Raw genomic sequence first — 17419 nt, 5'->3', positions numbered from 1 at the left:
TTAGGCTGCCTATGGTTCTCTTCTGTCCTTGACACAACGAACTGATTGATCTGTGCCTCAGTTTGCCCATCTGTAAAATAGGGAATAGTACAACTCCCTTATGTATGGAATGATTGTGAGAATAAGTGAGATAATACATATAAGTACTGAGAACTTCCTGGCACATGGTAAGTACTCAATAAATAAATTAGTTATTACTTATTGTTGCTTTTGAAGAACTAAGAGTTTACTACCATTTAAAGATATTATTTAAACATATAGGATACAGAAATAATTTGAAAGAAGCATTCTCATATAAAAATTACAGAAAATTGAATTAGTATAGGGTCTGGACAATTATAAAAGTGTAGACTCTTTACAAGGAGAGAGTGGTTAGTGGTAGGAGTGAAAAAGGAGAGCTGAAAATAAGCAATCATCTACTATATAGTTACTTTTGCTAGGCATTTTACACCGATTACCTTGGGAGGTAGAATGTATAAGGATCTAAGCAAATCTTGAACTGGCTCTAGAATAACTACTTACAGCCTGTGTCCCTATTGGTTATATACTATCTTCTCACCCCACAGTCAATCACATTAGCCAATGCATAGTTGACTGAGCTATTCATCTGTTTGCTAAGATAAAGGTTTAAAAGGGGTGATCAGAAGAATGATGTCAGAGAGCCCAGCAACGGAAGGAAGTAGGTGGTCCCTGTTAAGAGGAATTGGAGAATGAGTAAGGAAATCTTAATTCAACTGCTTATTGAATAACAAATCAACTCCTTTACAAATAAGAGCTCCTTCTTCCTATTAATGTATTATACACCATTTATACATTACATTTTTGTTTGAGACCTTAGTTGATTGAGTAATCCTAAATGACAACTAAGATTACATTTTTGTTTGAGACCTTAGTTGATTGAGTAGTCCTAAATGACAACTATTGATAGAATTTATTTCTAAATCATCTGTTGTATCTATTTAAGCTGAGCTTTGCTTCTGATTAGAATACCATATCATTTTTAGCAGACTATATACCTTTCCAAGAATAGAGAACTTGAGATTTCTTTTCCTCTTCTTCTATTATGTATTTTTATATCTTGTTTTCTTATATATATTTATACCATATTTAAATTCAAAAGTAGATGATAGATCCCTCTATAATGAAGACTACAGTAATGAAAACTTTATCAAGACAAAATTAATTCTAAATCTTGGCAAATGAGTCAGACTAAGTACTATAGCTCCAGTTACAAGATTATTTCTTCTAGTGGGTGGGTTTCTACAGAAGGAGTCATAATCACATTTTTCTCTGCTTTCAATGTATTAATCTATGTTGAGAAGGAGAGAGGCAAGGAGCAGGGATAGAGTGAATACAAATCTATAAATTTGCTCTGTATTTATGTGTGGCCCTTTGTTTGTCTCCTAAATGTTCTACAGCTCAGCCTTGTGTACTCACCTCTCTACCTGACATCTCTACATGTATATCTCACCAGCATTTTCAAATCTCCACGTCCACAGGCATTTAGTATATAATTCCCCCCAAACTTGTACAAAACAACTGTAACTAGACTCTCTGAAGTCATCCCTAAACCCTTCTCTCTCTAGTATTTGAATAACCGAGTAATCAGAAAGTCTTACTAAATCTAACAGGTGAATTTCTCTCATCTGTCTGTACTTCCCTTATTGCCATTGCTTTATTTTCAACCTTCATCTTTTTGGAGCTAGAATATGCTCAAAATCCTTGACACAGTCTCTTGAAGAGTAGAAGAAATCAGTGACAACTTTGTAGTTAAGGACAATTAAAAATCCATTAATACAATAGCATTATGTGCAATAGAATTCATCTAGCATCCATTTCCTCCGTTTTCCCTCTTCTGATCCGCGGCACTGTCAGCTTGTTTCCTCTCCAGACTGTGGACCTGCTCTCAGTGATGACATCACCAGTTCTAGTAAGCTCCCTCTGATGCCTTCATTCCACAGTCTCCCTGGCTGAATCAGCTGGTCCAAATATGCATATATGATCCAATATCAGATCACTATAATGTGAGGCCATTATTTGTTTTATTGGGTCAACTCTGAACTCGTTGATGGCAGGAATCTTGAATTACTCATCTCTGTATTTCAGACCTTGGTACCTGACTCAGAGTAGAACCTCAAAAACTGTTGGTCCCAAAATGAGCTCTGGTTCTTTCAGCTTTTATTGAAACTAGGAAGAAATAAGAAAACTGAAATATTTTATAAGAATTGGGGAGGAAGTGAGATGAGGAGTTAGTGAGTTTAAAGCTTTTTGTCTTAAGAGTTTCCAGGAATGAGTGTGTGCATAACAACAGAACAAGTATTTTATGTGTGTGTGCTGGTAGGAAATTTTGTGTTGTAAAATTCTGATACCTTCATTTTAGTCCAGCTTTTAAGGGACTAAAATGATTGTCTAGTCTATTTGATTACTGCATCTTAAATTTGGGCAAGTACCGAGTCATGCTCTACAAAAAAAATATTTAAAATATTCAAAATGAATTTGTAACTTTTAGCTGTTCAACTAAAAGTCCAAATAAGTGTAGCTCAGTGGATTGAGCACAGGTCTGCGAACCAGAGGATTGCGGTTCAATTCCCAGTCAGGGCACATGCCTGGGTTGCAAGCCAGTTTCCTGCAGGCCAGTTCCCAGCAGGGAATGCACTAGAGGCAACCATACATTGATGTTTCTCTCCCTCTCTCATTCCCCTCTAAAGATAAATAAATAAATATTAAAAAAAAAGTCCAAATAAGACAGTTATGTAATGGGGGCTTTTGTAATCAAAGATTCAACATTCACCAAAGATTAAATAAGATTAGACATAGGATCCTTCAGGCCATACTGTTAAAACACTTTCTTTGAGAAAGGCAGAAACCAAGCATCTCCTTAGATGAGAAGCAACTTATCTAAAGCAGGAAGAAATTTGCATTAACAGGGATGCTACTCACCTCCTCTCCTCCTCCCTAACTGGATACTACTACCAAGAGATTTACCTGCACATCGACAAGGTGTCTACACATCAGCAAGAAACCCTTCCCTTTTTCTCTCTTGGTTGTCATGACTACCATCAAAGAAAGCCTGTCCCACTCAATTTACTTTAAAAGAAATATTTTCTTTTTTATCCTTCTCAGTAGAGGGCTTTATAGAGCTTAAGCCTAGGAGATCTTAAACCAGAGAGGGTAACATTGGAAGTAAAATGGAAAATGCTAAATAAGGATAGGAGAGAGAAGCAGAAAGAGGACTAAGAAATGTAGGAAGAACAAAAGCAGATGCCCCAAATGCCTGTGGGTGAAGTGGAAGGGAGCAATGAACCATGACCAGAGAGAACAGGCACCCGGAGTGTGGGCTTCTATAGGTCAGGCCAGTATGTGGGTTCGCAAAACAAGCATTGGAAGTAGTTCTTGGAAGCAAGAGATAGCTCTGGATAATCTCAAAGGAAGCTGTAAGAATCAGGCAGGAATCAAAGGTCAGGGCAAAGAAAAGACCAAGAACCCAGGTCTTCAAATCAGATATCAGCCTGCCGAATATCATATTATGAACACTGAGGGTCAAGGTTAGGCTTTGTCATTTTATATACTGATTTGTCACTTCATATTCTGATTTCCTACAAATCTGCCTGTGGGTGACCCCCAGCAAGCAAAAGCCCAGCAATTGGTGTGGGCACTAGTTTTCCACTGACTGGGAGTGAGTATTTAATAATGTCTTTGTTACAACCAAATGTCAGTAAACTAAGAGCAGTTTATTTCTCTATGGAGTCTGTTACAGTAGGATGTTTCTCATTGACATACACACACAGTAATTGTTTAAACATGCATAAATATGTAAAGAACCATCAACTTAGGGGATCATAAAGCATGTTGAAAAATGTACCCACCAAGAATTACTGCAGGGCTATAAAAAAGCATGCTTGCTCATTCTTTTTTTACACAAAGAACACATTGGAGAATAAATTAGCATGGAAAATGGTCTCTTTGAAGGCACAATGACTATTGTTTCCTTATTAAATCCAGTTTTTCAATTAAGTAGAGCTTCACTGATCCACACTGTGGCTAGGAGTTCCCACAGAGAATTTCTGAACTTTGTAGATTAGCAAAAAACTATAATTGGAAAAAAACTGTGACACAGACTCCAGGAGACTAGAGCAATGAAATGCCATTGTGTTCCTTTATTTTGATAACTGGCTTTAGTTTTTAATTATTGAAATGCTCTGTAATGGAGCAGTTGATATGGGGTAGGCTTTCGTAAGAGTACTGAAGAAGGGAGACAGGGCATTAATTGATTGAACACTTACTACCCATTACTCACTGTGCTACTAACTATCTCACTGGATCCTGAAATCACCATAGTAGCCATTGTTATGCCCAATGTTCAGAGAGAAAAACCGATCCCCCACCGATTTGCCTTGTGGAGCACAGCTCGGAGGGGGTTGAGCTAATATTTCAGTATTGTCTATATCATAGTAAAAGCTTCACCATGCTTCAGTTTTTTGCTTTGTATGTCAGTTTAAAAAGGAATTCACTTCATTTTCAAATTGGGTATTGTGAACATCATTATTATAGTAGACAAAATTGGCATTGCTGATCTGTGCTTCAATAACAATATTAAATTCATAAAAATAAACTAAATTAAAAAATAAATTTATTAAATCAAAATAAATTGAAATGAGAACAATACCCACACTAAGAAGCAAATGTACTATTGTAGGAAAGAATAAGTAATTGCTTTTTCATAGCCCAATGTGGATTATTGTGAGAAAATGCGATGATTAAATCTGTTTGGCAAAAAAACCTCCTTGCTGTCTAGCAGGATCCAGACCTGTGGGGGGGGGGCTTGAAAGAATTCTTAAAATCACCAACAGGGCATGTTGACCCAATCAGTTATCAAATACTGATGAAGTACTTTCTATCTACAAAATAGTGTGTGCCAGAAGTTGAAGAGCTATAGAGCCGAACAGAGTATTTACTGAGCACCTACTGTGTGTGAGACTTTTTTATCTACATAGTGCTATTGTGTGATCCTCGTAACAAGTCTGTGGGCCTGTTGGCATTATGCTTGACTTACATGAAATAAAATTGACATTTAACAAATTTAAGTGACATATTCAAAATCAATAGCTGCCAAGTGGTACACTTAGGCCTTTAACAACCTGCTCATCGCCAAGTTCCGTGTGGTTTGTACTATACTATGATCCCCTCTTATGGAAATTTCAGTCTAGGAGAGACTGACCTGACCTGTGAAGTACTAGATAATAATACAAGACAATAAAATAATAATGTTTGTTAAGGGATAAGCAAAATCCAGGATCAATTAATTCCAACTGAGAAATTGGAGAAAGTTTTAAGAGCCTTCGAGGGCATGAAAAAACTCAGGTTGCTGGAGAAAGCCGGAGAAAAGAATGCCAGACTGAAGAAACAACACGAGTCAAAGCAGAGAGGCATGCTTAAAGACCAGGGGCCAGTCCTTCATGTGCAACTACAGTGCTGAATTAATGTTGAACGGAGTGAAAGATAAAGTTGAAAAATAGTGATGTAAACTGCGGAGGGTTATATATGTATATTTTCACAATAACTATGTAAAAAAATAAATTTGAAAACCCCATAATATTCATGAAAATATCACTACAAAAATCAAAACCAAAACCAAAACCAAACTATAGAGGGTCTTAGGTGCCATGCTAAGGAGTTTGAATAATTCTGTCACTCCTGGGCAATTTAGATTTTTGCAGAGGCAAATAACCTGATTTGATTTGTATTTTTTAAAAAGATAACACTAGAGGTATGGAACTCTGTATTGGCTATTGAAGTTGGGGCTAATGGGAAGCTGTTGTAATAATGTAAGGAGGAAATTATGAGAGCCCGGTCTGGGCCAGTACCAGCAGGAATGACAGCCAGGGTGGGAGCGGCTTGTGGGATTTTATGAGGGGAAACTCTGGGAGGGGTGGTATACATACGTGGGTAGAGAAGGGGGACCCAAAATTTATGTCGAGGTTTCTAGAATCAATGACTGAGTAGGGGGAGGTTAAAAAAGCACAGTTTGTTGGTGGAAAGGAGTTGTAGAAATAGCCATTCCATAACACTCATGACTACACTAACTATAACTGTGGTAATTACATTGTTAAAATACAATATAAATGGGTGGAGAATGTTCCATTTTTTCTGGCTTGCTTTCTTCATAGTTCCTGAATCATTTCAATGGAGGTATATGATTTATGACATTTTTTGAAAATTGTCAAAAATCACTGTGATAAGGTGATGGTGGGTGTTTGGTGTCTGTCTGGTACTTCAAATTAATGGCACAGGTCATTTCTTTCCAGGTCGTGACCATTCATATCACTCCAGTGGATGACCAGCTTCCCAAAGAAGCTCCTGGAGTTTCGCGGCATTTGATTGTCAAGGAAACTGAGGTGGCCTACATCACAAAGAAACATCTACATTTTATAGATGTGGAATCGTATGACCGAGAGCTGCTCTATACAGTAACAACTCCTCCTTTTTTCCCTTTCAGTCACAGGTATCTCTATGAAAAGCCATTACCTTGGCTGTTAGTTGAGATGTATGTTCTAGCCTGCTGGGGTGTCCAACCCATGGCCCACAGGCCGCATGAAGCCCACCATGGCTATGAATGTGGCCCAGCACAAAATTGTACATTTACTTAAAATCTTTTTTTTAGCTCGTCAGTTTTCATTAGTGTTTGTGCATTTAATGTGTGGCCCAAGACAACTCTTCTTCCAGTGTGGCCCAGGGATGCCAAAAGTTTGGACACCCCTGGTAGAGAGTCAAAAGTGGCAATATATAGCACTGTGATTCAATTGCTTTGTTGGTTAGATGTGAATTTACATTCTATTTACCATTTACTCTAATCTCAATCATATACCTCCCTTCAAAAGTTGTATTAATTAGTAAGTTACCTGTGTCTTGTAGTGTCTTCAGCTTAGTTGGTCTAAAACAGTCTTTAATCTCCTCTCCTAAAGAGAACGATTCTTTTTTTTTTTTTTTTCAGTAAAATGTATTGAGTCTTTATAACATAATTTTTAGGTATCATGGGCCACTAAATGGCCATATTCTATGATCCCAATCCAGGAAAGTGGCATGAATATAATTTAGGCTGGTGACATGCACACAATGGCAAGGAAACATGTTAGGATGAGGATGATGAATCTCCTTCATGATGTCAAAGAGGAAAATGTTGTGCAATACTCTGCAGTAATGATAAAAATGGCATTAATGAAAGTGGGCTTATGGCTAGAATCCCCAACATGTAAAGACAGAATATGTGAACTTAATATTTTATTTCTTCTCATTATATGCTCTTTTAGTTTTAAAAAGTTTGATTGTAGGCTATTTGACTTAATTTTTGTTACTTGGAAAATGAGCTGGTGTGTTCAATATTTCTCTTTAGACACTTGGAAGCTGGGAAATTATTCATGGTGGATAGCATACCAAAGCTAGCCAAAAATCCCGCAGCCCCAGGCTTGAAGTCATTCACTCAGGTAGGATGCGATGCTAATGTGTTTAAAAACATGATGGAAGTGTCCTCTGAGAAATCCCAGTGCTCCTATGATTGCACTTGAGAATGATGGTCTTTGACATCTGTTACAGTGCTTGATATCTTTATTCCTTCTGCTTGTACCTTTACATTAAGCGTGCAACATCTATTTGACAGAGCTTGATCAAGTTAGATATGATTCCAAAATCTTGTAATTTGACACAGGCTTTTGCATTGTTTTGCCAGCAGGGACCTGGCACATATGTTTTTATTCCACCAAATTCAGTGTATCTGATATCCTATCATGTCAGTGTGCTAGAGCTGCTCATACCAGAGTACCACAAACTGGGTGGCTTTAAACAACTGAGATGCCTTGTCTCACATTTTGCACATTTCACACAGTGTGAAACCAGGGTGGTGATAGGGCCTTGCTCTTTCTGAATGTATGTAGAAGAGTCCCTCCTTTCCTCTTCCTAGCTTCTGGTGGTCTGATGTCAATCTTTGACGTTCCTTGGCTTGCAGACATATGGCTCCAACCTCTGCCTGTCATCTGAGGCCAACTTTTTCCTGTTTGTCTCTTTTCTATTATAAGTCTACCAGTTATTAAAGGCTCATCCTTCCCCACTATGATCTCACCTTAACTAATTATATTTGCAACAACCCTGTTTCCAAATAAAGTCACATTCTGAGGTACCAGGGGTTAGGTCTTCAACATACCTTTTGGGAGACACAGTTCAACCCAAAACATCTACTACTTTCCAAAAATACTGTATCAGTCTTCTCCCTATGCCTGCAGACCCTACTCTGAAGACAGCAGAGGGCTCACAATCATGGCAATGAGTGTGCTTAGGCAGCAGCTGATCTGTAGTTTGGGGCTAATTATGCCTAATCTCACTGTAGTTACATGTTGTAAATGGGTATGTCAGCCCAGTGTGGTGGGTACTATTATTTTATGATTTCATTATTTTATAGATAAAGAAAAATAGGTCTAGCAGATGTAAGCAGCTAGACTGATGTCACAGAGCTTCTTATACTAGTAGAGCTTACACATGAGCTCTACTTATGGGGAAGCTGAGTTAAAATTCAAGTCTCCTGCTTTTTACAGAGTTGGCTGGCTTCAAGTACTTGATATATTTACTTAATTTCTTTGTCCTTTTCCCTCCCAATTTTTAGAAAATGTGCTTTATAAAGTAGACCTTTTCAGAATCCTGATTGATGGGGGTTCATTTATACTATTCCATGTTATTATTATGACAGTTCCCTTAGACCCATATCTCTGAAAGCCTCTAATCCTTGCAAATTGGCACCCATGTGTCCATCTCGATTTGCCTTACAGGATGCTGTGAACTACATGAAAGTGGCCTACATGCCACCTCTGCATGATATAGGTCCCCATCCACAACATGTCCAGTTCACACTTTCCATCAGTAACCAACATGGTGGCACTTTGCACGGGATCTGCTTTAACATCACAGTTCTCCCAGTGGACAACCAGGTTCCTGAGGTATGTGTGATGTTTGATGTAAAGGATGAAAAGGAGGAATGGCCTAAGGAAAGCAAGAAAAGACTTTAAGACTTACTGGAAATGCTAACTTTTCTTTAGGCAATTTTAAAGAACTTTTTTATTTTCTAGCCACAGTGTAGGAAAAAGCATGGGCAGGGGGCAGTTCTTCACCTCCCATGGGACTTTCTGTCTAAAGGTGAGATTTTTTCCAGTTGCTGAATTTGGCATTATTTTCAAAGCTTTATCAAAATCTCTTTCATTTCCTCTCTTTTCTTCTGAGTTTCACATGTTGATCAGGGGAAGGGGATTAAATTATAGGTCTCTTAGCAACCTGAAGGGCTTATTTGCTCTCACTGCAGGCCAGCTATGCTACTCTGTAATCTAAAGACGCTTTTAACTTTCCAAAATGAATTAAGATGGGCCCTTCCATTTTATGCAGTCCACTCCCCAGTGTTTGTGAAGCTGGAAAGCACTGGGGTCTCTCATTAAATCTGAACTACAAAGGCGATGCCTCCTAGACAGTCTTATCGGAGAGGTGGGGTTCATACTGAGAGTTTGTTCCGTACTTTGCCTCCTCCCCAACAGAGTACTAGACTTAATTGGTGTGGCTTTTTTTTAACCTTTTTATTGAATTTATTAAGAGGACATTGGTAAGAAAATTTTATAGGTTTCAGGTGTACAATTCTATAATAAAACATATGTATATTGTTTTATGTGTTCGCCACCCCAAGTCAAGTTTCCTTCTATCACCATACATCCCTGCTTTACCCTCTGTTAGTTCACTCCACCCCCTCTCCCTCTGGGGATCACCATGCTGTCAATGAGTTTTGTTGTTGTTTTTGCTTAATCCCTTCGCCTTTTTCAACTAGCATACAACCTCCCTCCCCTTTGACAGCTGTCAGCCTGCTCTCTATCTCTGAGTCTGTTTCTATTTTTTATCAGTTTATTTTGTTCATTAGATTCCATGTATGAGTGAAATCATATGGTACTTGTCTTCTTTTGACTGGCTTATTTCACTTAGCAGAATGTCCTCCAGGTCCACCCATGCTGTCTCAAAGGGTAAGATTTCCTTCTTTTTTATGGTCACATAGTATTCAATTGTGTGAATGTACCATAGCTTTTTTATTCACTTACCAACTCATGGACATTTGGGCTGCTTCAAAATCTTGGCTATTGTAAATACTACTGCAATGAACATGGGAATGCGTGTGTTCTTTTCAATTATTGTGGCTGTTCCTGGGCTCATTTTTCCCTTCTAAGAAGCAGAAAGGCAAATTAGGTTTACCTATCCATTAGGGACCTGAGGAGACAAGAGCCTACAAATGTCTGATCCCCAAGGAAATAGGTCACCTTCACAGGTAGCTGATGCGGACACCAGCCCCACAGTGTCCAAGTCATTATGGATGAAATGAAGTGTTCATATGGAGTACTGAGTTCTGTGGAGGAAAAGGGACAGCATGATTTTTTCTCTCAAGGGGAGCAAAAGCCTTGGACCTTGCCGTGACTGGCCTTTATTTGCTTTCTCCACACATTACCTTACTGTCCTCATTTACTATGCACAGGTTTGCTTTAGGGGGTTACCTTTTACAGACAACAGGGGAACCAAAGCCACTAATCACATCACAGAAGAGGGATATTTGCAAATGAAAGGCAAAAGTAGTTGAACTGGTTAAACATCCTTGGAAGGTTTAGCATGGATTGTAGGAAGTTATTTTGCAGTAAATGTTTGCCACAAATCCAGGCGAGGGAGTTTTTAGCAAAAAGCAAGACTCAAAGTGGCCTAGGCATATTGCAGGCCTGATTCCCACAAGGGAGAACCCATCCATGGGCATGGGTCCTGTGCATCTCCCAGTGGGAGCTGGCCCGCAGAATGGTCTCCTACAGGTAGCTACCTGGAATATAGCCTGGAAAGTACTGCTGCTCCTTTTCTCGCTTACTCCTTGCCATCTCTATACCTGCCCAGGGTTGTGGGGCACAAAGCTCACTCTGAGGAAGCAAGGTGAACTTGGGTTGGGTAAAAAGCAATATTTTTGAATAATGAGTTGCCAATATCAGGAGGCTTCTTATCAAGTCTGGATTTTTGGCATTTATTAAAAATTTGGAAACTCTGATAACACTGAGCCCACATATCCCACAGCGACACTTGGAAAAGGCATGTTCTCCAGTCACCAAAGTCCCCACCCAACTCCACACAGCCATTTACCTCAAAGGCCTGACTATTCAGTGCTGTGAGCTTGCAATCGCTGGTAGAAGAAGCACCAAGGAACTCACACAAAATAATCTCAACTCTATTCTTCAACTCCCTGTCAGACACCAGATGACATGACTGTGGAGGAAATAGTTTAGAAAGCCAGCTAATTTGATTAGATTTTATTCACACCACTTTTTTCTGTGTAGGAGATAGAGCCCTGAAATAGAGACCCGGCATCTAAAAAAGCAAAAGCTTTTTCTTGAACAATCAGGGAGAAATACCCTTTGATGCAAAGCAGTCCGAGTCTTTTCTTAGAGAAAGATGGTCTGTGGGGAAAACCAAAAAGGATGCAGAATGGTGGAATACTTATGAGGACTTGGTGCTCAAGTGGCACAGCAGCTTGAGACACAGTTGTTTTGCTTCTGTCTTTTTTGTACAGTCTCTGGAACAAATGAAATATTATCTGAGAGACCTGAGAATAGTAGAAGTAAAATTAAATAAGTAGTATCAATGAAACCAGTCATAGGAGTGATTTCTGATTTCAAATGCCCACAGATGGCCGCCCCAGGACCCTGACACTGTGCTACCCTGAATGCTGAAAATTTAAGCACTTGGTTCTGGCAGGGACTAAAAAGTTCATGATGATGAGTAGGGGGCAAATGAGCCTTATGCCTTTATTTTTTGAAAGTTGCTCTAAATATGTATGTATTATATTTAAAAATCATCTACTAAAACAAACTGTATTCCTTGGGATAGTCATTGGTGCAACTGAGGAAAAAATGAGGATGCAGGCATGGACCTTGTTTCAAAGATAACACTCCTTTCTCAGTAAGAACTCCCTTTATTCTTCCTCCTAAAACAGTGAAAATATAGGCTTGGCAAAATTAAAGTAAGGCATCAGAGGAGGGATGGGGTTACAGTGGTTGTAGGAAGAGAAAGTTCTTGCTTTTATGTTTTCCTTTGCTGGTGGAAATAGTTTATTAAAGACTAGAGGGCAGGTGTCTCAGGGTTGTCACTTTTATAATCTCTAGGATCCTTGGGCTGTCCTTGGGACATGTACGGATGCCCCTGGCAGCTGCGCACTGCTGGGCTGGAGGGTAGAGCAGGGGTCCGAGTGAGCTGCAGCTTCTTCCTGACTTTTCCATTCCCTTCCCTCGCCCGTTCCTTATCTCATCCTCTTTTCAACCCTTCCCTTGGGAACATCCTCCTTTCTGGGAGCAGCAGCTGCTCTGAGGAGAGTGGCTGCTTCCTTGGAGAATGCTGTGTCCTCACATTGGCAGGGCACCCAACCTCAGTCATCTCCTAGGAGCCCTCAGAGCCCATGACTTGGTGTCCCCACTGTGTCTTCTTGCTTTGCTTCTGTGTGGTAATATATACAGAATAGTACTACATTCTGTAAGATGCTACATTTAAAAAAGTTTTTCTTTTTTTAAAATATATTTTATTGGTTGTGCTATTATAGGTGTCCCATTCCCCCCTTCATTCCCCTCCACCCTGCACACCCTCTCCTACCCACATTCCCCCCTTTAGTTCATGTCCCTGTGTCATAAGTTCTTTAGCTTCTACATTTCCTATACTATTCTTACCTTCTCCCTATTTTCTATCTACTGTCTATGCTACTTATTCTCTGTACCTTTTCCCCCTCTCTCCTCCTTTCACTGCCCTGTTGTTAACCCTCCACATAATTCCATTTCTGTGGTTTTGTTCCTGCTCTAGTTGTTTGCTTAGTTTGTTTTTGTTTCTGTTTTAGGTGTGGTTGTTACCAATTGTGAGTTTGCTGTCATTTTACTGTACATATTTTTTACCTTCTCTTTCTTAGATAAGTCTCTTTAAAATTTCATATAATAAGGGCTTGGTGATGATGAACTCCTTGAACTTGACCTTATCTGAGACGGGCTTTATCTGCCCTTCCATTCTAAATGAAAGCTTTGCTGGTTATGGCAATCTTGGATGTAGGTCCTTGCCTTTCATGACTTGGAATACTTCTTTCCAGCCCCTTCTTGCCTGTAAGGTCTCTTTTGAGAAATCAGCTGACAGTCTGATGGGAATTCCTTTGTAGGTGACTGCCTTCTTGTCTCTTGCTGCTTCTAGGATTCTCTCCTTATCTTTAATCTTGAGTAATGATGTGCCTTGGTGTGTGCTTCCTTGGGTCCAAATTCTTTGGGACTCTCTGAGCTTCCTGGACTTCCTGGAAGTCTATTTCCTTTGCCAGATTGGGGAAGTTCTCCTTTATTACTTATTCAAATAAGTTTCCACTTGTTGCTCTTTCTCTTCCCATTCTGGCACCCGTATAATTTGGATGTTGGAACATTTAAAAATGTCCTGGAGGTTCCTAAGCTTCTCCTAATTTTTTTTTGAATTCTTGCTTCTTCCTTCTTTTTTGTTTGGTTGTTTCTTTCTTCCTTCTGGTCCACTTGATTGATTTTAGTTCCAGTTTCCTTCCCATCACTATTGGTTCCCTGTACATTTTCCTTTATTTCACTTAGCACAGCCTTAATTTTTCCATCTAATTTGTGACTACAATCAACCAGTTCTGTGAGCATCCTGATCATCAGTGCTTAGAACTGTGCGTCTGATAGGTTGGCTATCTCTTTGTCACTTTGTTGTATTATTTCTGGAGCTTTGATCTGTTCTTTCATTTGGGCCATTTTTTTTGTCTTGACATGTCTGTTAGATAGGGAAGGGTGGAGCCTTAGGTGTTCACCAGGGCTGGGCATCCCAGTGGCTGGGTTGTAACACAGTATGTGAAGGAGGGGTCCAAGAGGGAACAATGGCACTTGCTCTGCTCTCTGCTGGATTTCAGTCACTTTCCCTGCTTCTCCCAAGCAAACTGGGCCCTTCTAGTGCTGATTCCCGGGTGGGTGGGTTTGTGTACATTCTAGGACCCTGTGGGTCTCTCCAATGAACTCTCCTGCGAGGCTGGGAGTCTCTCCTGGCACCTCAACCCCCACAGGTGTTTTCAATCAGTGTTTTGAGGTTTTATTTCCCAGTGCTGGTACCCTGGGTTGTGAGGTCTGTCTCCCTCCCCAGTTTCACCTGGTTTATCTGCATGCAAACGTGGAATCTCTTGGTCTGCCAGCTGCTTTGTTGTACCAAGCCTCTCCACAATCTACCTCCTCACTGGGTCCACCCACTGCTGCCTGCATGCCCAGGGTCTGCCAGCCATCACTTTGCCACAAGACCTCTCCACCCGGCCACCCGACTCCACCCTTCCTACTGGTCTGAATGAATGTTTCTTCTTTAACTCCTTGGTTATTGGGCTTCCGCAGACTTCAGTTTTTCTGTCAGTACTGGTTGTTTTTTTGTTTCTAAATTTTTGTTGTTCTTATTTTGGTTGTGCAAGGAGACATAGTGTGTCTACCTGTGCCTCCGTCTTGGCCAGAAGTCCCCTTAGTACCAGTCTTGATGTGGTTTCTTCTGTATGTCCTTGCTTATAAGGCTTCTCTCCAGCTAGTGTTCAGTTGGTTATTCAGGATAATTTTTCTACAATTTAGTTGTAATTCCAGTTTGGTCCTGGGAAATGGTTAATTTAGCTCCCACCTACTCCACTGCCATCTCAGATTGGCTTCAATACTTAAGTCTAATATTTGAGTAAATCTATTATTTCCTATGGAATGTTCAAATTCTTATCTTCAAAATCCCTGCTTCACTTCCACCTCTGAAACACTATATTTGATGGTAAAAACTCCAATTAATTTCCTAATTCTTTAAGAATTTTTATGTTGAAGAAAAGAGATGGGTTGTTTCTCTAGGGGAATTTGATGTAGGTTTTGCTCATTTTGTGTTGAGCAATGGTAAGTGTGGACATGATGATGAATGGTATTATTTTCTTTCGTTAGCACCATTGATAGTGACCAATTTCCTGCTTTTACTAAACAGGGTCTGGAATAGATGAAATGCAGATACTTTCAGGTTTATAGATCTGCTTTACTTCTTTGTATCCATCAAAGCTTAGAATCTGACGCATTTTATAAACAGTATTTTTCAGCTGAGATGTTTGGCTTTGAACTTGACCTTTTTACCACAATCTTGAAAAATTATTTAATATGTTAATATGGTACTGGGATTTTTTTTGGATTAATGAGCTCCTCTTCAGAGATACCTCATGAAACAAAGCTTTAAGTGTTTTTTTCTTTCTTTCTAGGTACTAACCAACCCTCTGAGAGTGGCTGAGGGAGGTCACTGTGTTGTCAGCACAGAGCACGTTCTGATTTCTGATGTGGATACCAAACTGGACAATATCTACCTCTCCCTGCAGAGGCTGCCTCAACGTGGAAGGGTGGAGCTGGATGGGTTTCCTCTAAACACAGGGGCCACATTTTCTTGGGGAGACCTCCATGCCTTAAAAGTTAGGTTAGAACATTTCCTGGCTTTTTTTCTTTACATTCTTTGGCTCCCATCTGGATCAACTGAAAGGCAAAGTAAGAGAAAGTTCATCCAGTTCATTCAGAGGTACTAGCATGCTGCTCAATACCTGCAAGGGTCAGTTGAAAATTAGAAATGACAAAATTTTAATTTTCCTCCAGTTTCTTGCCCTTTGGCTTGCTGTAACAACAGGAATGACTTTATGGATATTTAAATAGCAAAAATTTATTACCATGAATATTAAATATCACAAGAGAGAACAGTCCAAGTAGATAAATATAGACTGAAGTAATCTGTAAAGCTAATCTATATAATTGAACTTGGCTTTAAGAAAAGCCAATTTCAGAACCCTGGAAACCAAGGGATAGAATTCTGTTGATCAATGCCTTTATTGTAAATTTTATTATTTTCTACGGGGAAGGGGATTTGCAGGCAAACAAATAGGATAGGCTGGGTAGGTAGGATATGGAGTTGGACTTGGTTTTCTGACAATCAGGGAATAAGACAGTCAGTCTCTGCTCATTGTCCTACAGTGGTTCCCTTGCCTTGAACCCAGTTTTTCATAGTTTTGTATGAAGCTTTTCTACAAAATCTAGCAAAATTTTGTAAAAGAATGCAAGATACTCAAAAGCAATGGTCAGGTAGAACAACAGTGGTTAATTTCTCACAAATGTAAGTTATAGATAGGAATTCTACCCTTTTTGATAGAGTATAGTAGAAAGTATTAGGCATCAAATGTTTAGTTTCATACTTTAATGTTCATTAGGAAGTAGGATTTATGAACAGCAAGGTCAGTTTTATCTGATGGTTTAGTTACATTATTGATTTATAGTCTCCAGTATTTTTAACTCTTTTCATGAATCTTATCCTTGTTAAAATTTCCTTTCCTTTTCTTTTGAGATCTTAGTTCTTAGCTATATATTAGAGAGGTATTTAAGTAATTTTACTAGGGCGTGAGTGATGGATAGAAAAAGAAAAATACCAATATTAGACAGCACACATAGTTTAAGTATTCTTCTAGAGATTTGCAATTATTATTTTTTAAAATTTAATCATCACATCAGTCAAGCCTGACAAGGTAGATGGTTATACTCGTGTTGTAGTTGAAACTAAGGTACAAAGGGATGAGGTCACTTAGCATATGGCAGAGTCTGATTATAACAGAAGTTCAGTTTGACTGCACAGCCATGCCTTTGGCTGTGTACTCCTAGACCTCCTTGGCTCTTTCAGAAATCTTGGCATGGTAAGGTAGCATTAGCACATTATCTCATACCAGTCTAGTTTGCTGAAAATATCAGGGAGCAGGACCAAGTAAAGTATAGGAGACAGCTTGTGGAAAGGATGCTGGAACCAGGAAGTGGACCTTCTCCACCACTGGACTAGAAGCCCTACTCCTCTAGTCAGAGTAGGAGACTAGTTCTGAGTAAATATCTTTTAACCCCAGGAATTTTCATATGTATTTTTAATATATGTTCAATATACTATACTATTTTTAATGCAACTCCCTTTTCCATTTTAACTAACTTTGTTGAGATATAATTTACATGCCTCACATACACAATTCACTCATTTAAGTATATGATTCAGTGGCCTTCCATATATTCATAGATTTGGCCAACTCTTACCATAATCAAATTTGAAATGTTTTCATTACCCCAAAAAGAAATCCTGTGTCCTTTATCTGCCCCCTCCCAATCCTTCCTCCCCTCCCATCACTAGACCACCACTCACCTATTTTCTATCTCTATAGATTTGTCCTTCAGGGCATTTCATATAAATGGTATCATACCATGTGTAGTACTTTGTGACTGGCTTCTAATGGAACTTCCAATTTAATTGTATAAGTCTTATTTCCTTTTATGTGTATCTTAAACAGATGATT

The 17419-nt window shown here is 39.2% G+C and overlaps 1 protein-coding gene across 9 annotated transcripts in view; it reads left to right on the top strand.

The window, feature by feature from the left end:
- FREM1 (FRAS1 related extracellular matrix 1) overlaps positions 1-17419 on the top strand; it is a 183984-nt gene that overhangs the window by 66620 nt on the left and 99945 nt on the right. For all 9 annotated transcript variants that reach the window (XM_053656310.1, XM_053656308.1, XM_053656306.1 and 6 more), the window contains exons 11-14: positions 6306-6502; positions 7391-7481; positions 8814-8981; positions 15317-15525. In XM_053656310.1, coding sequence (XP_053512285.1) covers positions 6306-6502; positions 7391-7481; positions 8814-8981; positions 15317-15525 — 665 coding nt within the window. The remainder of the gene's footprint in view (positions 1-6305; positions 6503-7390; positions 7482-8813; positions 8982-15316; positions 15526-17419) is intronic.

This window comes from Artibeus jamaicensis, unplaced genomic scaffold (assembly GCF_021234435.1).
Source record: "Artibeus jamaicensis isolate MK-2021 breed Jamaican fruit bat unplaced genomic scaffold, CSHL_Jam_final scaffold_1964, whole genome shotgun sequence".
Taxonomy (NCBI): domain Eukaryota; kingdom Metazoa; phylum Chordata; class Mammalia; order Chiroptera; family Phyllostomidae; genus Artibeus; species Artibeus jamaicensis.
This window is presented reverse-complemented; position numbering and strand designations above follow the sequence as displayed.